This window comes from Symphalangus syndactylus, chromosome 13 (assembly GCF_028878055.3).
Source record: "Symphalangus syndactylus isolate Jambi chromosome 13, NHGRI_mSymSyn1-v2.1_pri, whole genome shotgun sequence".
Classification (NCBI taxonomy): Eukaryota; Metazoa; Chordata; class Mammalia; order Primates; family Hylobatidae; genus Symphalangus; species Symphalangus syndactylus.
Genome location: NC_072435.2, coordinates 25,468,698 through 25,492,720, shown reverse-complemented (window position 1 = coordinate 25,492,720; position 24,023 = coordinate 25,468,698). Strand labels below are relative to the sequence as shown.

The window sequence follows — 24,023 nt, the reverse complement described above, 5'->3', positions numbered from 1 at the left end:
AATGTTACATATTTTTTTTTTATTTTACTTTGGGCCTGAGGGGTTTGTGATTATCAATTTTAAAAGGTTGCAGCTCCCACTCATGCAAGAGGGGCTGACTTTTCTTTTTTGGAGCTAAACAGGATCTTTTTTATCTTCTTTTTAAGTAGCCTAAATGACATAAGGCTAGTATTGACACATCTCGCATAAATATGATCCTTGACAGATTTTTTTTTTTACTGTGTAACTCTTTTTTCTAATTTAGAGAACTGCATCTTATTCTATGCTGCTTACTATCAATAGTGGCACAAGCATCAAATTTTAAGGTTATATTTTTGGGGACCCCTCTTTCTTCTGTTCTAGCTATTATTTTACTTGTGTCACTTAGAAAAGGACTGGTCTTAGGCTGGGCGCGGTGGCTCACGCTTGTAATCCCAGCACTTTGGGAGGCCGAGGCGGGCGGATCACGAGGTCAGCAGATCGAGACCACGGTGAAACCCCATCTCTACTAAAAATACAAAAAATTAGCCGGGCGTGGTGGCGGGCGCCTGTAGTCCCAGCTACTCGGAGAGGCTGAGGCAGGAGAATGGCGTGAACCCGGGAGGCGGAGCTTGCAGTGAGCCGAGATCGCGCCACTGCACTCCAGCCTGGGCGAAAGAGCAAGACTCCGTCTCAAAAAAAAAAGGACTGGTCTTTTATTTTAAAAACTGTAATCATGGGAGGCTTAAAATGGGTTATAACACACATCAGGTTGGTTATTCCTTGGGCTACATACTTTGGATAGAATAGCATTATACAAACAAATTTCTTTTAGAATCCTAGTACACTTATAATAACTATAAAATAATAGGACTGTAGCAATCTTTTGTCTTACTTCAGTGACTTGATGTATATACTGGAAACAGTTCTTAGTCTGAGGAAGGTCAGTTGAAATCCTTACTGTAGAAGTCTAAATTTTAAGGAAAATGAGTCCTGCGATGAGTTTCTTCATGCTTTGGCCGTGCGTGGACCAGTCAGCTTCTGGGCGTGACTGGAGCAGGGCTTGTCGTCGTCTTCAGAATCACTTTGCCGGGGTTGGCGAAGCTGCTCTTATCTATGTACAGCTCCCAGTCTACTGATGTTTAAGGGTGGTCTCCGAGTTTGGGCCCACTAGAATAAACTGAGTCCAGCACCTCTAACAGCTATGTTTAACTGGGCTCTTTGATACTAGAGGTAAGGTGGTGGGGTTAGGGTGTTGCAAACTTCAATGGTTATGTGGGGATTTTTAAAGAGCAAGCTTTGGTATCTAGTTAGTCTAGCATTTATTAGCTAATGATGTCTTTTGGTATTTATTAAAATCATCACAGCATGGGGGGACTTTATGTTTAGGTTTTGCCTAAGAGTTAGCTTATCTGCTTCTTGTGCTAACATGGCCATTGCTGCCAGGGCCCTTGGACATGGGGGCCAGCCTTGGGAAACCTCATCTAGTTGTTTTGAGAGATAGGCTACTGGCCTTGGCCAGGGCCTTACAGTCTGGGTTAAAACTTCAACTGCCACTTTTTTTTTCTTTCTGACACAGAGTGTAAGGAGTTTTGTCAGGTCAGGTAGCCTCAGGGCTGGGGCTGACATGAGTTTTTTTTTTTTTTGGTTGATGAAATGCCAGGGTGAAATGGACTAAAGCATAAGTGCCACTCTAGTTATTCGGCAGAGTGCCTACTAAAGGTCTACTACAATACCACCACACATCTGCTCAGGGATGAACAAGCGCTGACTGATTGATAAGCTATTGAAAATTCTTAAGCTCACTGCATCCTTTAAGGTCTCCAAGGAATGCTAAGTCTCCTCTCTGCCGTGAGAGACAAGAAATGAACTTAGTGTTGGGAGACGGAAGCTGGAAGGCCCTTGGGGGCTGACCTGCAGGGACTTCGGGATGTAGCAGAGAGAGCCTGGCATGACATGTTACTCCAGGCTGTAGAATCCTGGAAAACAGCTACCACGCAGCCCACACCTGGTCAACTAGAGGACCACCTTAGTGGAAGGGGAACAATGAGGGCCTCTGGCCTGCCATGTGCACAAGCATAACAATTGCTTTTGTTTAATGTGCAGATGGAATATTTGATCTATTTCAACTAGGCATTTGCATCTTGGTATGCTGTCTTAATTGCCAAAGTTTATAAGTCTTTAACTTCTATCATCCTCTAGTAAAATGAATGCTTCCTTTAGCACCGATTTTTATTAGTTTTTGGACCAAAGAAAGCTGAGCACCATTTTATATTTAATAATGCTTCTTGTATGATTTTTATACCAGACAAGCTAAATTTTGCTTTTATATTAGTGTGTTGCTAATGTTAAACTTAATTTTAATAAAACTTTGTAGACATATTTATCTAATTTTTCATGTTTGACCATAAGGTTAGATTTTATAGTCTCTTTTTAAATTTTTATAATTTTTGTTAAAAAGCAGGTTGATGCTTTAAGAAAAAACCTGTTGCATTTTTACTTTAATGTCCATTTCACAGAAAAACTGGATGATAATTTTTTAACTTTAGCTAATATGTTTACACACAGAATTTTCTTTACAATTAACATTTTAAAACTTGCTTAAACTTTCAAAACAATAATTTTTTTAACTTTTTAATATAGGTAAAAATCCACATTCTTATGCCTCCTTATAATCTGTTTACCAAAGGTATATTTTACTTTTCTTTTCTTTTTTTTTTTTTTGAGATGGAGTCTCGCTCTGTTGCCCAGGCTGGAGTGCAGTGGCACAATCTCGGCTCACTGCAAGCTCCATCTCCTGGGTTCACACCATTCTCCTGCCTCAGCCTCCCTCAGTAGCTGGGACTACAGGCGTCTGCCACCACGCCCGGCTAATTTTTTTTGTATTTTTAGTAGAGATGAGGTTTCACCGTGGTCTCGGTCTCCTGACCTTGTGATCCGCCCCCCTTGGCCTCCCAAAGTGCTGGGATTACAAGCATGAGCCACTGCACCCGGCCTATTTTACTTTTCTTATACACCGTGTACATAAACTGTTTCTTCAATAGTACTCAGGAGGCCTTATTACTTTTAAATTATACAACATTTTTTGCATAAAAAAATTTTTTTTAAAGCGAACTTTGTGTCTTTGGACTAGACTGTCTAAGGCTACAAGATTAGAAATTACTATAATACATGTTACACTGTTAAATTTTAGCAAACTTCACTTTTGTTGAAAACCTTGTAAGTTTGTGATTTCAATTATCCTTTGCTATTAATAAGACCTTGTTTAGTCTAAATTAACTTAGAATTGGTATAGATGGCCTTTCTCTCTGCTGGTCATTTCTTGCCTCTGCCAGCCACTTATGTTGCTGTTCTTTTAACTACCGTGGGGGGTGGGGGGAAGGGGGTCTAAAACCAGGTGTAACTGTCTATATACGGAAACTGGTCTGGGAGCCTTGGCTTACAGGTTACCTTGTGCCATACCTTTGAAACAAGGGACCTGTCCAGGCTTCCTTCTGATGGCTAACCTACCTCAAATGCTGGCCAGTCTATTTCACACAAAGTTCTAAGTTTTCCTGGTGTCACAGTTACACTGTAATCTCCTTTAAATTCTTTCTTGAAATTCTTTTTTTTTTTTTTTTTGAGAATCTCGCTCTGTCGCCCAGGCTGGAGTGCAGTGGCGCAATCTCGGCTCACTGCAAGCTCCGCCTCCCGGGTTCATGCCATTCTCCTGCCTCAGCCTCTCCAAGTAGCTGGGACTACAGGCGCCCGCCACCATGCCCAGCTAATTTTTTGTGTGTGTATTTTTAGTAGAGACAGGGTTTCACCATGGTCTCGATCTCCTGACCTCGTGATCCGCCCGCCTCGGCCTATCAAAGTCCTGGGATTACAAGCGTGAGCCACCGCACCCGGCCATTCTTGAAATTCTTTAACATATTTCTTAGTGGGGTGGGCTTACTTTGTGCCTGAACTATGTTTTTTTTTTTCTTCTGAGACAAAATACCATGCTCACACCACACATACCACAAGACAAAGAACGGGTAAAGAGGGCACACACACACTTTTACCGTTTATACCAAACCAAAATCATGAAATTCAAAATCTGAGTACTAAAAAATTCAAACCAAGTCAAAACCAAAACTAAAGTATCTAACAATTCAAATCAAGTCAAAACCAGAACAAAAGTGCCAATGCAGGCACCCTGTGGGTGATCAGGCCACGCTTCCACTCAGATGGAGTGGGGCAAGTTCCAAAGACTAGTCTTACCAAGCTTCAGATGTCCGAACTCCAAGTGCCAGTTCCTTCCTGGTGTCAGCCACGGTGTTAATCCTCCGCGGGGGCCTGCTACGATCTGCTATGGTGAGGCATTCCACCGGGACAATTTCCTACCCTGGAGCGGTCTTTGGATCGTGTCACTCAGGCTGGCCGGAGTCCCCCACAGGGATGCTCCACAGGGCAGGCCTAAGCCGCCTAAGGGACTGCCTCGGCCGTCCATCAGTTACCTCATTTCCAGTTCAGGGAACCAAGAAATGTAGTAGGATGAGCCTCAGACAAAACCTCTCAGACACTGAGTTGCAGAAGGAAGGGCTTTATTCAGCTGGGAGCATCGGCAAGCTACTGCCTTAAAATCTGAGCTCCCCAAATGCACAATTTCTGTCCTTTTTAAGGGCTCACAACACTAAAGATTTCACTTGAAACGGTCGTGGTTGATTTGAGCAAGCAGGGGGAATGTGACAGGGGCTGCATGCACCGGTGGTCAGAGTGGAACTGAACAGAGCAGGGAGTTTCACAATGTTCTTCTATACAATGTCTGGAATCTATGAATAACATCAGTTTCTAAGTTATGAGTTGATTTTTAACTGCTGGGTTTAGGCCAGGCAGGCCCAGGCCTGGTTTTGGGCCTGGCGCCGGCCTGCCTGTCCTTGATTTCACTTCCTTGTTTTTTTCTTAAAACAGGTACCAAGTATAAAACAATATGAGAGGGTCTCTCTCTCTTCCCTCAAAACTACTAAGTAAATCCAGTGGGTTTGCACAATACAATATCAGCACCAAAAATTACCTGAATTTCCATATATTAACAATAAACAATTTTAAAAGAAAATTTAAAAACACTTCCATTTGCTACAGAACTTAAAGTAAGAAATACTTAGGAATAAACGTACAAAGCTGAGGTTTGTACTTTGAAATCTACAAATGTTGATCAAAATGATTAAAAACATACATAGAGTTACAACCCATATTGATAGTTTGGAAAAATTAATATTGTTAAATAATTATACAACCCAATGTGATTTAGATTCAACACAATACCCATGAAAATGCCTATCAGTTGACATTCCACCACAAAAGAAGTGAATTCCACCACTAAATGGCCGGTCCCTGCCTTAACTGATGACATTACCTTGTGAAATTCCTTCTACTGGCTCATCCTGGCTCAAAAACTCCCCCATTGAGCACCTTGTGAGCCCCACCCCGGCCAGCCAGAGAACAACCCCCTTTGATTGTAATTTTCCACTACCTACCCAAATCTTATAAAATGGCCCCACCCCTATCTCCCTTCCGTGACTCTCTTTTTGGACTCAGCTAGCCTGCACCCAGGTGATTAAAAAAAAAAATTCCTACCTGTTTTTGTTAAAGAAACAAAAAACAGGCTGGGAAAAGTGTCTCACGCCTGTTGGCCACACTAGTCTCAAACTCCTGACCTCAAGAGATCTACCCACCTTGGCCTCCCAAAGTGCTGGCATTACAGGTGTGAGCCACTGCACTCAGCCTAATCCTCTTAACATAAACACTTTAATGTCAATTAATGCTTGAACTCAATGTTAAGTCAACTCAAATTCAAGTCAATGCTGAATTGACTCTAATGTCAATTAATGCTTGATGGTTTGCTATACTCATTGCATTTGGAACTATTATCTCAATAACAAATTTTCTGATATTCTGCAAGGAGTGACCTCGGACTGAAGACCTTGCCACACTGATGACATTTGTAAGATTTCTGTCCAGTATGGATTCTCTGATGTCTAATGAGGTGTGAACGTGAAGTAAAGGCTTTGCCACAATCATCACACTTGTGAGGTTTTTTTCCTGTATGAATTCTCTTGTTTTGCATAGGATGAAGCTTGACTGAAGACCTCGCCTCAATCATGACATTTGTAAGGTTTCTCTCCAGTATGAGTTCGCCCATGAACTACAGTGTATGAACGATGTCTGAAAAATTTGCCACATTTACTGCACTTGTAAGATCTCTATTCATTATGGATTCTTCAATGATTTGTAATGGTTGTAGCGTTACTGAAGACTTGGTGACAATCATTAGCCAAGTTTCCCTACACCATGGATTGCCTGATGGTGAATAAGTGTTGACTGCGCACGAAAGGCTTTGCCACACTCACTACACTTGTAAGGTTTCTCTCCAGTATGAATTCTAGTATGTTGTGCCAGGTGTGAGTAACACTTGAAAGCCTTGTCACAAATCTTACATTTGTAAGGTTTCTCTCCAGTATGAACTCTCTGATGTTGTGCAAGGTATGAATCACGCCCAAAAGCCTTGTCACAAACCCTACATTTGTAAGGTTTCTCTCCAGTATGAACTCTCCTATGTATTTCAAGGTGTGATTTGATATTGAAAACTTTGTCACATTCTTCACATTTGTAAGGTTTCTCTCCAGTATGAAGTCTATGATGACATGCAAGTTGTGACTGTGTCCTAAAAACCTTGCCACACTCATTACACTTGTAAGGTTTCTCTCCAGTATGAAGTCTATGATGATATGCAAGGCTTGATTTGTGATTAAAACTTTTGCCACATTCATTACACTTGTAACGTTTCTCTCCAGTATGAATGACCTTATGCATTACAAGAGATGAATTTTGAACGAAGGTCTTGCCACACTCATTACACTTGTAAGGTTTCTCTCCAGTGTGAATTACAGTATGTTGTGCCAGGTGTGAATCACGTCTGAAAGCCTTGTCACAAACCTTACATTTGTATGGTTTCTCTCCAGTGTGAATTCTCCTATGTCTTTCAAGGTGTGATTTGCGACTGAAAACTTTGTCACATTCTTCACATTTGTAAGGTTTCTCTCCAGTATGAAGTCTATGATGACGTGCAAGATTTGACTGTTGATTAAAAACCTTGCCACATTCATTACACTTGTAAGGTTTCTCTCCAGTATGAATTGCCTTGTGAACTAAGAGGGCTGAATTGTCACCAAACGTCTTGCCACACTCATTACACTTGTAAGGTTTCTCTCCAGTGTGAATTACAATATGTTGTGCCAGGTGTGAATCATGTCTGAAAGCCTTGTCACAAACCTTACATTTGTATGGTTTCTCACCAGTATGAATTCTCCTATGTCTTTCAAGGTATGATTTGCGACTGAAAACTTTGTCACATTCTTTACATTTGTAAGGTTTCTCTCCAGTATGAACTCTATGATGACGTGCAAGATTTGATTGTTGATTAAAAACCTTGCCACATTCATTACACTTGTAAGGTTTCTCTCCAGTATGAATTGTCTTGTGAACTAAGAGGGCTGACTTGTCACTGAACGTCTTGCCACACTCATTACACTTGTAAGGTTTTTCTCCAGTATGGCGTCTGTAATGACGTGCAAGGTATGCTTTTTTATTAAAAACCTTGCCACATTTATTACACATGTAAGGTTTCTCACCAGTGTGACATCTATGATGGCGTGCAAGATATCGCTTCTGATTAAAGTCCTTGCCACATACATCACATATATATTGTTTCTTTCCAAAATGAATTATCTGATGTTTTTTCAAGAGTGAGCTACAATTAAAGGATTTGCCACTCTCATTACATTGGAAAGATTTTTCTTTCCTGTGTACATCCTGTTTTTGTATGAGTAATGAAGAATGGAGGGAATCATTTCCATACTTATTAGAAATATGGGTTTTGGGCCTACAAGAAATTCTTTGGGATGTTGAAACTGAGGAAGCATTGTTGATAGACTTCTCAACTTGATTACCAATCTTCCCTTCAGGCTGAGATATGTGCAGTTCAGGCAGATGCGAATGAAAGCTTGATCCAAGCTGATCTTTAATAGGCTTGTTTCCAGCATGCCTTTGATCATATCGCTCTGTACTACCAGTCAACTGTTTGATTTCTGTCATGGGTGCTTCATGGTCATTTGTTTCATCTTCTTGCCACTGAAACACAAAGTCATGAATATCTTTCTCGATTTCCTGGAAGCAACATTCTCCAGTGTGGTGACTTTCATGTCTTTGCAATGTCCCTGTGTGGATCACTTCCGTATTGCCTTGCCCTGTTGATGAGAACTCCCTCGCCAAGCATTTGGAAGAGATATCTACAAAATATAAACACCAATAGGTTTCCAATTCAGTACAGATAATATATAATACTGAAATGTGTAAATATGACACCAAAAACAATACTTATTTTAAACATCTCAAACATGAGCTTCAAAGTTCAGAAACAAAAGGAGGAAGATTCTTTAATAAATGAAGGGTGATTACATGTGCTTCAAATCATTTCTATGGAAGCCTATTTCTAATACCATGACAAAACACTGACAGGGCACAAACATGTGTAAGCCTAAAGTAAGGAGTATTTTTCCATTGTGACCCTAAATTGTGTCACAGTTTGCAAAACATTTATCACTGTCACAATAAAAAGAAGAAAATATATATTCTTCATATTTACAGCAGATTTGCTGTATAGAAAGAAATACTAAAGGACCGAACAATGTATTATATTGGTAAATAATCCACAACAAGGTCTTGTAGGGATTACCAAAATCAATGGAAATTCTGTACTCTCAAACAATCATAGCACAGAGAAGATAAGAAAAGATTACAAAAATTAGCCAGGTGTTGTGGCCTGTGCCTGTAGTCCCAGCTACTTGGGAGGCTGAGGCACAAGAATCACTTTAAGCCCAGAGGCAAAGGTTGCAGTGAGCCAACATCGCACCACTGCACCCCAGCCTGGGTGACAAAGTGAGACTCGAGTCAAAAAAAAAAAAAAAATAGGCAGGGCGTGGTGGCTCACACCAGTAATCCTACTACTTTGGGAGGCTGAGGCACGTGGATCTCCTCAGATCGGGAGTACGACCAGCCTGGCCATCATGGCAAAACTCCATCTGAACTAAAAATACAAAAAGTAGCCGGGTGTGGTCACGGGCGCCTGTAATCCCAGCTACTTGGGAGGCTGAGGCAGGACAATCGCTTGAACCCGGGAGGCGAAGACAGTGGTAAGCCGAGATAGCACCACTGCACTCCAGCCTGGGCAAAAAAGTGAGACTCCACCTCAAAAAAAGAGAAAATGTTAATACCACATTTTTCTGAATAACTGTTACAAAATTACCTATATCCATGTGGAACAGGCACTTTGTAATATTTTTAAAAAATTTTTTGTATTTTTATTTTTTTGAGATGGAGTCTCACTCTGTCACCCAGGCTGGCATGCAATGGCATGATCTGGGCTCACTGTAACCTCAATCTCCTGGGTTCAAGTGAGTCTCTTTCCTCAGCCTCCTGAGTACCTGGGATTACAGGCACATGCCATCATGCCCAGCTAATTTTTATATTTTTAGTAGAGATGGGGTTTCACCACGTTGGTCAGGCTGGTCTCAAACTCCTGACCTCAGGTGACCCACACATCTCGGCCTCCTAAATCCTGGGATTGCAGGCATGAGCCACTGAGCCCGGGGGTACTTTTGACATTAATGAGTGGAATCTGTCAGTTATATTGCATACCACGTACCAAAAACTCACATGTAAAGTCATAAAAATCAATTAATAAAATATATTATTAATTCATTAATCAAATAATAAAATATTGTAACCCATGATAAAACAAGCAAGAAAGTAAGTAGATTTATACAGCCTGCAGAATTCTAAACAATTCTCTCTTAAGAAAAAAGCCACAACTTGTTCTTACCACCAGTACACAACATAAGAACTGAAATACATGTTACAATCACTACCTTCTAATATATGAGGTCAAGAAAATCCACAGCATTATAAGGAATAAGAATTGACTACTGCCGGACATGGTGGCTCACGCCTGTAATTCCAGGACTTTGGGAGGCAAAGGCAGGTGGATCACCCAAGGTCAGGAGTTCTAGAACAGCCTGGCCAACATGCTGAAACACCGTCTCAACTAAAAATACAAAAATTAGCCAGGCTTGTAATCCCCGCTACTTGGGGGACCCGAGGCAGGAGAATCACTTAACCCTGGGAGGCAGAGGTTGCAGTGAGCATAGACTGCACCATCGCACTCCAGCCTCGGGGACTAGAGCGAGATTTCGTCTCAACAACAAAAAAAAGAATTGAATAACAGCCGGGCGCGGTGGTGCATGCCTGTAATCCCAGCACTTTTGGAGGCTGAGGCGGGTGGATCATGAGGTCATAAGTTCAAGACCAGCCTGGACAACATGGTGAAACCCCATCTCTACTAAAAATATTTTAAAAATTAGCTGTGCATGGTGGTGGGTGCCTTTAATCCCAGCTACTTGGGAGGCTGAAGCAGGAATCATTTGAACCTGGGAGGCGGAGGACGCAGTGAGCCGAGATCATGCTACTGCACTCCAGCCTGGGTGAGAGAATGAGACTCCATCTCAAAAAAATAAAATAGAATAAATAACTACTTCTCAAATAAGCTTTGGTAGATTTAGAATTCTCTAATAGGATGTTCCTGCAGATGCAGACTGAGAGAATTTAGCCATCGGTGTTGATTACCTGTGAATACTAAAAGTGCTTTATAAAGAGACATTTTTTTTTTTTTTTTTTTTTGAGACGGAGTCTCGCTCTGTCGCCCAGGCTGGAGTGCAGTGGCGCAGTCTCGGCTCACTGCAAGCTCCACCACCCAGGTTCACGCCATTCTCCTGCCTCAGCCTCTCCGAGTAGCTGGGACTACAGGCGCCCGCCACTACGCCCGGCTAATTTTTTTTTGTATTTTTAGTAGAGACGGGGTTTCACCGTGGTCTCGATCTCCTGACCTCGTGATCCGCCCGCCTCGGCCTCCCAAAGTGCTGGGATTACAAGCGTGAGCCACCACGCCCGGCCATAAAGAGACATTAAAGAGCTCACTGCCTGTTCCTCTTTCCACCATATTAGGACATGGCAGGAAGATGGGTGGGCTAAACCATGAAGAAGGCTCTCACCAGGAACCAATTTGGCTGGCACCTTGCTCTTGGATTTCCCGCTTCCCAAATTCATGAAAAATAAATTTCTGTCTCTTAAGTCTCCCAGTTTAAGCTACTTCCTTTTTTGTCTTTGAGATTAAGTCGCTCTATCACCCAGGCTGCAGCGTAGTGGCATGATTCTCCTGCCTCAAGTGATTCTCCCTCCTCAGCCCAGAGTCTCACTCTGTCACCCGGGCTAGAGTGCAGTGGCATGATCTTGGCTCACTTCAACCTCCACCTCCTGGGTTCAAGTGATTCTCCTGCTTCAACCTCCCAAGTCTGGGATTACAGGTGCACACCACCATGAACAGCTAATTTTTGTATTTTTAGTAGACACGGGATTTCACCATGTTGACCAGGCTTGTCTCGAACTCCTGACCTCAAGAGATTGGCCCGTCTCAGCCTCCCAAAGTGCTGGAATTATAGGTGTGAGCAACTGCACCTGGCCCATTTTTGGCATTTAGTATATTTGAGGTTTCACCATGTTATACAGACTGGTCTCAAACTCCTGACCTCAAGCAATCTGCCCACCTTGGTCTCCGAAAGTGTTGGGATTAGAAGAGTGAGCAACCACAGCTAGTGGTCTAAGCTATTTCTTTTTCTTTTTTTTTTTTTTTTTTTGTTTTTTGGAGACGGAGTCTCACTCTGTTGCCTAGGCTGGAGTGCAGTGGCGTGATCTCAGCTCACTGCAAACTCCACCTCCCAGGTTCACGCCATTCTCCTGCCTCAGCCTCCTGAGTAGCTGGGACCACAAGGGCCTGCCACCACGCCCAGCTAATTTTTTTTGTATTTTTAGTAGAGACGGGGTTTCACCATGTCAGCCAGGATGGTCTCGATCTCCTGACTTCGTGATCCGCCTGCCTCGGCCTCCCAAAGTGCTGGGATTACAGGTGTGAGCCACCGTGCCCGGCATCAGCCTAAGCTATTTCTAACAGGACAGTGAAATGACAGAAACAGGAAAAAGAGCATTTTATCATCAACATCACCAAAGGCTGACAAATCTTATTAAACAAATGAAGCTAAGAGCCTGTACTGTAAGACTTGCAATACATGAAGCCATCTAATAGCAATAATATATTTTATTTTTTTATTTTTTTAAGATGGAGTTTCATCGCTTCTCGGCCTTTTGGCTAAGATCAAGTGTAAGATGGAGTTTCACTCTGTCGCCCAGGCTGGAGTGCAGTGGTGCAATCTCAGCTCACTGCAAGCTCTGCCTCTTGCGTTTAGGCCATTCTCCTGCCTCAGCCTCCCAGGTAGCTGGGACTACAGGCACCTGCCACCACGCCCTAATTTTTTTGTATTTTTAGTAGAGACGGGGTTTCACCGTGTTAGCCAAGATGGTCTCGATCTCCTGACCTCGTGATCTTCCCCCCTCGGCCTCCCAAAGTGCTGGGCTTACAGGTGTGAGCCACCGTGCCTGGCCAGCAATAACATATTTTAAAAACATTGAGACAGGCCAGGCACGATGGCTCATGCCAGTAATCCCAGCATTTTGGGAGGCTGAGGCGGGAGGATCACGTGGTCAGGAGATTGAGACAATCCTGGCTAACAAGCTGAAACCCCGTCTCTACTAAAAAAAAATACAAAAAATTAGCCCAGCATGTTGGCAGTCACCTGCAGTCCCAGCTACTTGAGAGGCTGAGGCAGGGGAATCGCTTGAACCTGGGAGGTGGAAGTTGCAGTGAGCCGAGATCACACCACTGCACTTTGGCTCTTACCTGCGTTTACACCTGTAATACATTCCCAGCCATCTGGATTATTTTATTATTTTCACTTCACTCTCCACAGTCCAGGGCTCTTTCCCTTGCTCCAACATGGAGACAGCAGGTCAGAAAGAGACTCCTGCTTATAAAAAGAAAGGACCATGAAGTGCTGGAGCTTTTCTAGAGTCCCAGCCCTATGTTTCAGTAGGAAAGAAGACATTACAGATGGATGTAGGAAAATATTTCACTAATTCCTCCACTGACTGCCTCCTTCTGAATGCGTGGGGAGCACTGTAACATGTAATATGTGGACATCGAGCTCTCTTCCAAGAACTACAGAATCGAAAGCACAGGAGAAGCAAACAGGGAACTGGATATTTTTAAACTCTGCCGTAAGGTTTTGTTTTTGTTTTTTGAGATAGAGTCTTGATCTGTCATCCGGGCTGGAGTGCAGTGGTGTGTTCTCGGCTCACTAGAACTTTTGCCTCCCGGGTTTGAGTGATTCTCTTTCCTCAGCCTTTCTAGGAGCTGGGATTACAGGTGTGCACCACCATGCCTGGCTAATTTTTGTATTTTTGGTAGAGACTGAGTTTCTCCATGTTGGCCAGGCTGGTCTCCAACTCCTGATCTAAAGTGATCACATACCTCCCAACTTGCTGGGATGACAGGCGTGAGCCACCATGCCCAGACTGCCATAAGGTTTTTTTTTTTTTTTTTTGAGACGGAGTCTCACTCTGTCACCCAGGCTGGAGTGCAGTGGCGCAATCTCGGCTTACTGCAAGCTCCACCTCCCGGGTTCATGCCATTCTCCTGCCTCAGCCTCTCCCAGTAGCTGGGACTACAGGCGCCCGCCACCACGCCCGGCTAATGTTTTGTATTTTTTTTAGTAGAGACGGGGCTTCCCCGTGGTCTCGATCTCCTGACCTTGTGATCCACCCGCCTCGGCCTCCCAGAGTGCTGGGATTACAAGCGTGAGCCACCGCACCCGGCTGCCATAAGGTTTTATGCCTACTTTAGTTCTGGAACCCACATTGAGGTATCATGAAGAACGCAGAACATCTAAACAAAGGGAACAGTGAAAGTCCAGATGCTACATCATGAAGCTTTTCATTTCAAAATCAATACGGCTTCCATTTTAGTCAAGCAAGAATGCGGCTCCCAAGAGAAAATGCAAAGATACAAAGGGCACATCCCCAGGAGGGAAGTTATCCTCACCCAGGGAGACCAGGTTCCTATAATTCTCCAACATCACGTCCCTGTATAGAGTCCTCTGAGCAGGGTCCAGGCATTTCCACTCCTCCTGAGAGAATTCTATGGCCACATCCCTGAATGTCAATAGACCCTGAAATGAAAACACATTTTAACCAAATGGTTATGGGAGGAGTTCTTATCTTTACAGAAAATGACGAGAGAGAGGGGAAAGCATGGATGTAATTGTAGTGAATGTTCTGACAAATGTGAGTAAGGGATTTTTCACCACATGATGTATTTTTCTTCTTTTTTTGTTTGAGATGGAGTGTCGCTCTGTCACCCAGGCTGGAGTGCAGTGGCATGATCTCGACTCACTGCAAGCTCTACCTCCCAGGTTCATGCCATTCTCCTCCCTCAGCCTCCCAAGTAGAGAGTACTACAGGCATCTGCCACCATGCCTGGCTAATTTTTTTGTATTTTTATTAGAGACGGGGTTTCACCATGTTAGCCAGGATGGTCTGTAACTCCTGACCTCGTGATCCGCCCCCCTCAGCCTCCCAAAGTGCTGGACTTACAGGCGTGAGCCACCATGCCCGGCCTCACATGATGTCTTTATTATACTTTTTGAAGAGGTCAAGACACCCTGTCAGTATGAATTTCTTATGTTTGTAAAAAATACAAGAAATAAATAAAAAATAAATGCAGGGTTCCTGCTATAGAAATGTTTGAAACTTTTATGGACACACCAAGTGACAGTATCTCAATGAGACAGAGCATGAGTGATGTCTTCACAGATGACAATGTCTGCAGGAAAAGATCAGCCAGGTGCAGTGACACATGCCTGTAATCTCAGCTATGTGGGAGGCTGAGGCAGGAGAATGGCTTGATCCCAGGAGGCAGAGGTTGCAGTGATCCCAGATCATGTCACTGCACTCCAGCCTGGGCAACGGAAACTAGGTCTCAAAATTAAAAATAAAAAGCCGGGCATGGTGGCAGGCACCTGTGGTTCCAATTACTTTGAAGGCTGAGGTGGGAGGACGGCTTGACCCTGAGTGTGGAGGTTTCAGTGAGCTACAATCACGCCAGGGTGCTGCAGCCTGGGCAACAAAGTGAGACCCCCATCTCAAAATAAAACAAAATACATGAAAACAAACTTACTCAAAGTACAAAATCCATTTTGTAAATGTTCACAAAATAATAAAACCTACACAGACTCACAAAAAACTAGATGTTAATACAAAGGGTGGTCATTTGTTCCAGATTTTCAAAATATAAAAGATTTTCAAAATATATATATTTGTGTGTGTACATATGTATGTGTATGTATATATGTGTACGTATATATGTGTGTGTATATGTGTGGGGATATGTATATATATATTACATACATATATAAAATATATAAAATATTATATACATACATATATATATAAAACCTTTATATATATATATATATATAAAGGTTTTAAATATATAAAAAAGTAGCAAGTTTTGTTTAACTGAAGAGGAATCTCACCTTGGTGGAAAAGGACACATTGACAACTGGGGGCTGGGGGGAATCTTGTCAGATCTAAGAGAACAGGAAATGACCCATCCTAGACGAAGAAATCACCCTTTCTTTTTTTTTTTTTTTTTTTTTGAGACGGAGTCTTGCTCTCTCCCCCAGGCTGGAGTGCAGTGGTGCGATCTCGGCTCACTGCAAGCTCTGCCTCCCGGGTTCACGCCATTCTCCTGCCTCAGCCTCCTGAGTAGCTGGGACTACAGGCACCCGCCACCGCACCCGGCTAATTTTTTGTATTTTTTTTAGTAGAGACGGGGTTTCACCGTGTTAGCCAGGATGGTCTCGATCTCCTGACCTTGTGATCCACCCGCCTCGGCCTCCCAAAGTGCTGGGATTACAGGCTTGAGCCACCGCGCCCGGCCAGAAATCACCCTTTCAACTGCCTGTCCTGGAGGATGGAGAATCGCTTGAACCCGGGAAGCGAAGTGTGCAGTAAGCCAAGATCATGCCACTGCACTCCAGTCTGGGTGACAGAGCAAGACTCCGTTTCAGAAACAAGCAACAAAAATAATAATAATAGATGGAATGAGAATATGGCTTTATCCTCTAGAATAAAAAAAAAGTACTGCTCCCATATTTGAGAAAAATTGTCATCAATTTTATGAAAAGCCTGTTTCACAAGCCTCTCCATAGTAACACCACTGTCCCGATGAGCGTAATATGCTAAGAATGGTTGAGTGAATCTCCTGCTATTATTTATGTTGATTCCATATTCTTAACATAATGATGGAATTATTCGTGTATCATTCATTTCCATTTTATTTATTTATTTATTTAAGACGGAGTTTTGCTCTTGTTACCTGGACTGGAGTGCAATAGTGCAATCTCAGGTCACTGCAAACTCCGCCTCCCGATTTCAAGTCATTCTTCTGCCTCAGCCTCCTGAGTAGCTGGGATTGCAGGCACACACCCCCATGCCCAGCTAATTTTGTATTTTTACTAGAGACAGAGTTTCTCCATGTTGGTCAGACTCACTCAATTACCTATAAATGTAGTTTAATATCAGGCAGAAAACATTTCCTCTTATTGGTCTTTTCTAGAATTTACCATGTTCTTTGTGCACATTAATATGTGACTTCCATTGGCAGCTACTCTAATCTTGGTCCACAGAGAGCTGACAGTGCATCCAGATGTGGCCACTGAACAATCCCTGTTGCCCCGACACCATGGGACCCTCACCCTGTCTCCATCCATGTCTGGGTGTGAGCCCTTCCCAGGACCATGCCTACTGCAACCTCTTCTCATGTTCATGTCACTGGGTCACGAGAGACGGAATCTAGGTGAGATGAGAGGGACTGAGGGAAGGCACGGGTGGGTGTGAGCAAACCTGTCAGGCAGGATGCTTCAGACTCAGAGAAGATTCCCAACTCCAAGGCCCAGCGTTTCTGAAAGGAAGGAGACAGAACAATCCCCCGAGAATGTCATCTCACCTGAGGAAGAGCCATCCCTGACTCCTTTGCTTTCCTCTTCCTCTTCTGGGTTTCTTCCTCATGTACCAGGAGTCTTTAGAAGTCAATCCTGAATGTTAGAAATATGTTGTTTATTGCTCAGAGTCAACACACCCCCTCCTTGTAAAACAATGACACATACCAAGGAGACCTCATCCTGGGAAATATGGTCCCCTCTGCTGCCCACCACACCAGGGATGATAAACTCCTATAGGAAAACTCCCACTCCCCTTCTGGAGAAGCCCACCCCCCCCACATGCTGCAGCAGTAGGGATCTGGGCTGGAATGAGCTCCCCTTCAGGGCAGAGACCCAGCCCTGACCAAGCCACATGCAGAGGCTTGGTGTGGTGGCTCATGCCTGTCATCCCAGCACTCTGGGAGATGAAGGTAGGTACATTGCTTGAGCTCAGAAGTTTGAGACCAGCCTGGGCAACATGGTGAAACTCCTTCTATACCAAAAATACAAATACTTAGTCGGGTATGGTGGTGCACATCTGTGTTTCTGTCATCCCAGCTACTGATGAAGCTGAGGTGGAAGGATCACTTGAGCTCAGGAGTTTGAGACCAGCCTGCCAAACATGGTGAAACCCTGTCTGTACCAAAAATATAAAAATTGGGTCAGGCGCAATGGCTCAATCCTGTAATACTAGCGCTATGGAAGGCCAAGATGGGTAGATTACTTGAGGTCAGCAGTTCAAGACCATCCTGGCCAACGTGGTGAAACCTCATCTCTACTAAAAATACAAAAAGTAGCCGGGCTTGGTGGGCATCTGTAATCCCAGCTACACAGGAGGCTGAGTTTGGAGGATCACTTGAACCTGGGATGTGAAGGCTGCAGTGAGCCAAGATCACACCACTGCACTCCAACCTGAGTGACAGAATAAGACTCTAAAATAAAGTAAAATAAAATAAAATACAAATACGAATACAAAAATTAGCCGTGTGTTGTGGCACACACCTGTAATCTCAGCTACTTGGGAGGTTGAGGCACAAGAATCGCTTGAACCCAGGAGACAGAAGTTGCAGTGAGCCAAGATCATGAGCGTGCACTCACAGCCTGGAGGACAGAGTGAGACTCTGTTTGAAAAAAAAAAAAAAATCTTCGTTTCTGATGTGATTGATGCAGAGATAATAAATCTGAGTAATGTGATAGAGACTGATGGGCAGAGGGAACTTCAGATGGCAGTGGGAGGGCATGGGAGATATCTCTGAGCCTAGATCTGAAGGAGGAGAAAGGGACAGGGCTGTCATCACTTAGGGACATAGGATAAGAGCAGGACAATGGCCTGAGACAGGAAGTGTTTTGATATCTGGGAAAAGAGAAAAGCAAATGTGACTGGGGCAGAGGGAGTTATGAGATGAGGGCAAGCTCCCAGGAGGAGGCTGGACACTGGCGGGGGCCCTGGACACAGGGCTGTGGAGCCACAGTGAGGAGTTGGGCTTTTGTCCTGGGGAACACGGGAAGCTGGTGGAGGGTTCCCTGCCAGGGACTGACATGACCTGCTTTAGATTTAGCTGTGATGTCCTCACAGTGAAAACATTTTCACTGAGTTACCCTGAGAAAGTATGAGATGAGTAAGATGTGCCTGAATTCTTACATGGGGGCCTGGAAGGGCTAATGGGAAGGGTTTGTCTTTATCACCCCATCCTTGTAAATTAGAGAAGCATCTTTCACATACCTGGGCTAAAGAAACTTCTTTTGCAAGGTTCTGATGCCATTAATTCCTAACATTTAATTTTTCCTTACAAGAAAATTACAGTAACATTTACAAAATGCAGAAATGTAAACACACAGCTATTGACCTTGAAAATAGGGAGGCCGAGGTAGGCGGATCACCTGAGGTCGGGAGTTGTAGACCAGCCTGACGTACATGGAGGAACCCCGTCTCTACTAAAAATACAAAAATTATCCAGGCGTGGTGGCGAACGGCTGTAATCCCAGCTACTCAGCAAGGCTGAGGCAGAAGAATCGTTTGAACCCGGGAGGCGGAGGTTGCAGTGAGCCAAGATCGTGCCACTGCACTTCAGCCTGGGCAACAAGAGCAAAACTGCATCTCAAAAAAAAAAAAAAGACAGAAAGAAAGAAAACAGGGAAAGAGGGTCAGATGCTGAACTAAGACATAAGCAGATTTTTTCAATCAAGAATACATGGGTGGCCAGGTGTGATGGCTCACGCCTGTATTCCCAGCACTTTGGGAGGTCGAGGCAGGTGGATCACCTGAAGTCAGGAGTTTGAGACCAGCCTGGCCAACATGGTGAAATCCTGTCTCTACTAAAAATACAAAAATTAGCCAGACTCCATCCACAACTTATTTAACCTCTTGTTGCTCCTTCTCCCCAATCTTTAGATTGTTCTCACTCTCCATATATTTCCACCTCTTCTCCCATCTCTGCGCCTCCTGAGCTCTCCCTGTTAAATTCTCTCTTCCCCGTTATACCCCCCTGGCCCCACACTCTGGCACCCCAGATTTCTCAGGTGTCCTCCCTGCTGTGGTTCTCCCTCTCTTCTTGCCACCAGCACCAATCTGCTCTGTCTGCCCTGACTCCAAATCCCTCCTCCTCTCCCTCATTCTGATGAGCCTTTCTGTTTGCTGCCCCCTCTCCCTACCTTGCTGTCTGTTCTTCATCTCTGTACATCCAGCTTTTCTCTACATTTTGCCAGTTGCTTTTCTCCTCCTGCTTTCTTATCTTTTGTTTTTTCACTTTTGCTGTCTCTTGGCAAATCCCTGACCATCTCCTACTTTGCCATCTGTTATGGGTCTTTCTCATTCTTCTTTTTTCTGTCTCAGGTTTTCTATTGCTCTCTGATTCCCTCTCTCTGTCTCCTGATCCCTTTGGCCCTCACAATCACAGGAGTGTTTGGCTTAAGACACCTGCATCCCGGAGAAGCGCATTTTCCAGGGGCTGGAGCTGGGCAGGCAAGAACACCCCGTGTCACAGGAGAGGCCCCGGGCACCTCCCCAATGCGGGCTCAGGGAAAGCGTTGACTGCGGAGGGGAGAATTGGGGAGCAGCAGGGCCCAGCATGAGGAGGGAGGTGGGGGCGATGACGCCTTCGGACAAGGGTGGGGTCCGCAGGATCCCACCACCAGGCAGAGAACACGGCCTCCCTGGGACTGTGGTGTCAGCGCTTGGCTCCAGGGGCCGACGAGGGTGAGGCGGAGGCGCCAGAGCAGGAATCCACCTCTCGGGTGAGGACTTTAAAAAGCGCGGGGTGGGAGGAGTCAACAAACGGTTGTGAACAGGAAAACTACGCGATAGAAACTGTATACATTGCCCTATAGCAAAAAGACCGGGAACAGGGCAGCCTCAGGGCGACTTTAAACCCAAAAGGAAGTGACTTCCGGACTCCTAGGGGAATGTCTCCATTTGCTCTTGTTGAAGGAAGGAGGGCGAGAATTTCCAGGTCTGTGGAGACCCCACGTCCCAGGTACAGAATTGCCAGGGACCTGGAGGCACAGCCTTAATACAACACAAAGCAAAACTCACCGCCGCAGTGTGACTTTCAGTCCATGCGATCCGCTTCCTGGTCCGGGCGAATCTACCGGCACACGACAGAAGCCAGGCCTCCGTGGAGCCAACGAGGAGGTGGGCGGGGCCTGGATGATGTAGGGGCGGGGCGCCAGGCGGAGAGACCTTGCCCTTTAGAACCGGCAGACCGCGGGGCTGGGGCAGACCTGTGGGTCTCTCAGCCTCGCTCCCAGACCCTGTTTTTCAGGTTTCGGTGACGGAAGAGACAGACCCTCTCATATTGTTTTATATTGTTTTATACTCAGTACCTGTTTTAAGAAAAAAACAAGGAAGTAAAACCAAAGACAGGCAGCCCTGCGCCAGGCCCAAAACCAGGCCTGGGCCTGCCTGGCCTAAACCCAGTAGTTAAAAATCAACTCATAACTTGGAAACCAATGTTTTTCATAGATTCCAGACATTGTATAGAAGAACATTGTGAAACTCTCTGCCCTGTTCTGTTTCTCTGACCACCAGTGCACGAAACCCCTGTGTATATATCTGGGACTGTAGTCCCTGTTATGTATCCCCTAGATTGCTCAATCACGGCCCTTTCACGTGAAATCTTTAGTGTTGTGAGCCCTTAAAGGGGGCAGAAATTGTGCACTCGGGGAGCTCGGATTTTAAGGCAGTAGCTTGTCGATGCTCCCAGCTGAATAAAGCCCTTTCTTCTTCAACTCAGTGTCTGAGAGGTTTTGTCTGCAGCTTGTCCTGCTACATTGGAGGCGAGAGTGGCCAGGAAGGCTGAGGCATGATTCAAAAGCCCTGGAATTGGCTGGAACAGGGACGCAAACTAGAATGTGAAATGCAAAGCCCTGCCTGGGCGGAACGTACTATCTCATGCTGATGGTACACTGAACAGAACACAAATCCTCTCCCTTTCTATTCTCCATTTGCTTGGGAGGGAGAGTCCACCTTGTGCTCAGCTTCAGAGACTTCCCTGGGGCCACAGCCTGGGATGCTGGAAGGAGTGCTCAGGCCAGGGAAGAGTGAGGTCACCACCTGCTGCTTAAACACAGCAGAAATGTGGAAGCGGGGGTGGGAGCCTGAAGTCCAGCTACTCAGGAAGCAGTGGCGGGAGGATTATTGAGCCTGGAGGTCCAAGCCAGCCTGGGTGACAAAGTAACACCCCCTCCCACAGGGATCCCTTCCTCTTTTTTTTTTTTTAATTTTTAAAATAAAATTTTCATTGTGTGAGATAGGGATCCAACATTATTCTTTTCTATGTGGATATCCAGTTAGTTGTCCCAGCACAATTGTGGATGACATCTATTAGTTTTTTTTTATTTACTTTTTTTCTTTTCTTTCTTTTTTTTTTTTTGAGACAGAGAATTTCTCTGTCACCCAGGCTGGAGTGCATTGGTGAGATCTCGGCTCACTGCAGCCTCTGCCTTCTGGGTTGAAGCGATTCTTCTGACTCAGCCTGCATAGTAGCTGGTATTACAGGCACGCGCCATCATGCCTGGCTAACTTTTGTGCTTTTGGTAGAGACAGGGTTTCACCATGTTGGCCAGGCTGGTCTCGAACTCCTGACTTCAAGTGATCCGCCTGCCTCGGCCTCCTGAAGTGCTGGGATTATAGGCATGAGTCACCGTGCTGGGCCCAAGAAATACTCTTTACTTCACTTTTTAAATGTTGAGAAAATACAATTGAAAACTAAAAAAAATCTTCCCCAGATGAAAAATCATCTTCACTATGATAACAGAGAAATAACAACCATTTTATTAATAAAGAGCCTTAGACCTGAATGTAATGGGAAATAGAGGCAAAGAGTTGAGAGGTTGAAAACAGAGAAACTTCACTGTTCTATACAACCCATTAAGTACATGTTTTCTTTTTTCTTTTTTCCTTTTTTTTTTTTTTTGGAGACAAGAGTCTCACTCTGTTGCCCAGGCTAGAGTGCAGTGGCGCGATCTCGGCTTACTGCAACCTCCACCTGCCGGGTTCAAGCAATTCTCCTGTCTCAACCTCCCAAACAGCTGGAACTACAGGCATCTGCTACCACGCCAGGCTAATTTTTGTATTTTTAGTAGAGACGGAGTTTTACCTTTTTGGTCAGGCTGGTCTCAAACTCCTGACCTCAAGTGATCCACCTACCTCAGCCTCCTAAAGTGCTGGGATTACAGGCATGAGCCACCGCACCCAGCCTAAGTACGTGTTTTCAAGATAAACACTAATCAGTCCTCAGGGAAGAGGACTTGACAACACCCTTGGTCACACATAGTTCATCCTGGCTCTACTTGGTAATGGAGGTGACCATCTGTGTTAGCTAGTTAGCTTCCTCCCGAGGAAGGGGGTAAAATTCTAACCCATGTCTTTTTGGCAAGTGTGAGTTTCACAACATGGCGACAGGTGCCCTCTCTAGTGAGGCTCCTACAATCAGACAGAAACTGACGTCAGCAGTAAATAATAAAATTTAGAATACATGGTTAAGTGTAGAGATTATGTGAACACAAAGCTTGAAGATAGACACCTGGAAACCTCAACTCCAAATAAAGGGGGTCTGTGTTCCCAAGTAGAGATGATAAGATTTCACACACAGGGAAAGACAGAGAAGCTTTAGCAGAATCACCACATTTTCCATTCAAGACCAGTGGATAAGTTGCAGCAACTTGACTGGTGACGGATTGATACACTTCAAGAAAGGTTATTTTATCACTACATAAGAAGGGACAATCAGCCAGGTGCGGTGACTCACACCTGTAATCCCAGCACTTTGGGAGGCGAGGTGGGCAGATCACAAAGTCAGGACATCGAGACCATCCTGGCTAACACAGTGAAACCCTCTCTACTAAAAATACAAAAAATTAGCCGGGAGTGGTTGTGGGCGCCTGGAGTCCCAGCTACTGGGGAGGCTGAGACAGGAGGATGATGTGAACCCAGGAGGTGGAGCTTGCAGTGAGCCGAGACCGCACCACTGCACTCCAGCTTGGGCGACAGAGAGCGATTCTGTCTCAAAAAAAAAAAAAAAAAGTTGCGCCTGCATGCCACTGGACTGTGGTTGCATGACCACTTTCCTCTCAAGGCTCAGAATTATTTAAAGGTCAGTAGTTTTTAATTTGAAACATTTGATGTTTGAATTATTTAATTTCCTACTAAGATACAGGTACTATCTCCCTTGTCGTTTGCCTTACAAGGATCGCTCCCAGGTCCTTCAGAAATACATCCCTGGGTCATTAAACTGAAAAAAGGTTTAGTTACTTTCTAAAAAATACCACTTCAGGCCGGACGCGGTGGCTCAAGCCTGTAAGCCTAGCGTTTTGGAAGGCCGAGGCAGGTGGATGACCTGAGGTCAAGAGTTCAAGACCAGCCTGACCAATATGGAGAAACCCCGTCTCCACAATAAATACAAAAATTAACCAGGCATGGTGGCACGCATCTGTAGTCCCAGCTACTTGGGAAGCTGAGGCAGGAGAATCGCTTGAGCCCAACAGACAGAGGTTGTGGTGAGCCAAGTTTGCGCCATTGCACTCCAGCCTGGGCAACGAGTGAAACTCCGTCTCAAA

General features: G+C 44.7%; 1 protein-coding gene across 23 annotated transcripts; it reads right to left on the bottom strand.

Annotated features, from left to right (window-relative positions):
- Positions 1-4,509: 4,509 nt before the first annotated feature.
- On the bottom strand, positions 4,510-20,925 carry ZNF888 (zinc finger protein 888). Of its 23 annotated transcripts, none has more exons than XM_063615547.1 (6): positions 20,500-20,925; positions 18,849-19,059; positions 17,970-18,088; positions 16,743-16,948; positions 14,027-14,153; positions 4,510-8,270 (listed from the first exon to the last, which is right to left on the bottom strand). In XM_063615547.1, the coding sequence occupies exons 4-6, from the start codon at positions 16,812-16,814 to the stop codon at positions 6,253-6,255; spliced, it is 2,217 nt and encodes a 738-aa protein (XP_063471617.1). In that variant the 5' UTR covers positions 16,815-16,948; positions 17,970-18,088; positions 18,849-19,059; positions 20,500-20,925; the 3' UTR covers positions 4,510-6,252. The 23 variants fall into 23 exon arrangements, with proteins under 23 accessions (XP_063471617.1, XP_063471623.1, XP_063471621.1 ...); XM_063615553.1 differs by lacking the exon at positions 16,743-16,948 and adding an exon at positions 16,994-17,081 and having other exon boundaries at positions 18,849-19,065; positions 20,500-20,921; XM_063615551.1 differs by lacking the exon at positions 16,743-16,948 and adding an exon at positions 16,994-17,081 and having other exon boundaries at positions 18,815-19,059; positions 20,500-20,921.
- Between the last annotated feature and the right edge of the window lie 3,098 nt (positions 20,926-24,023).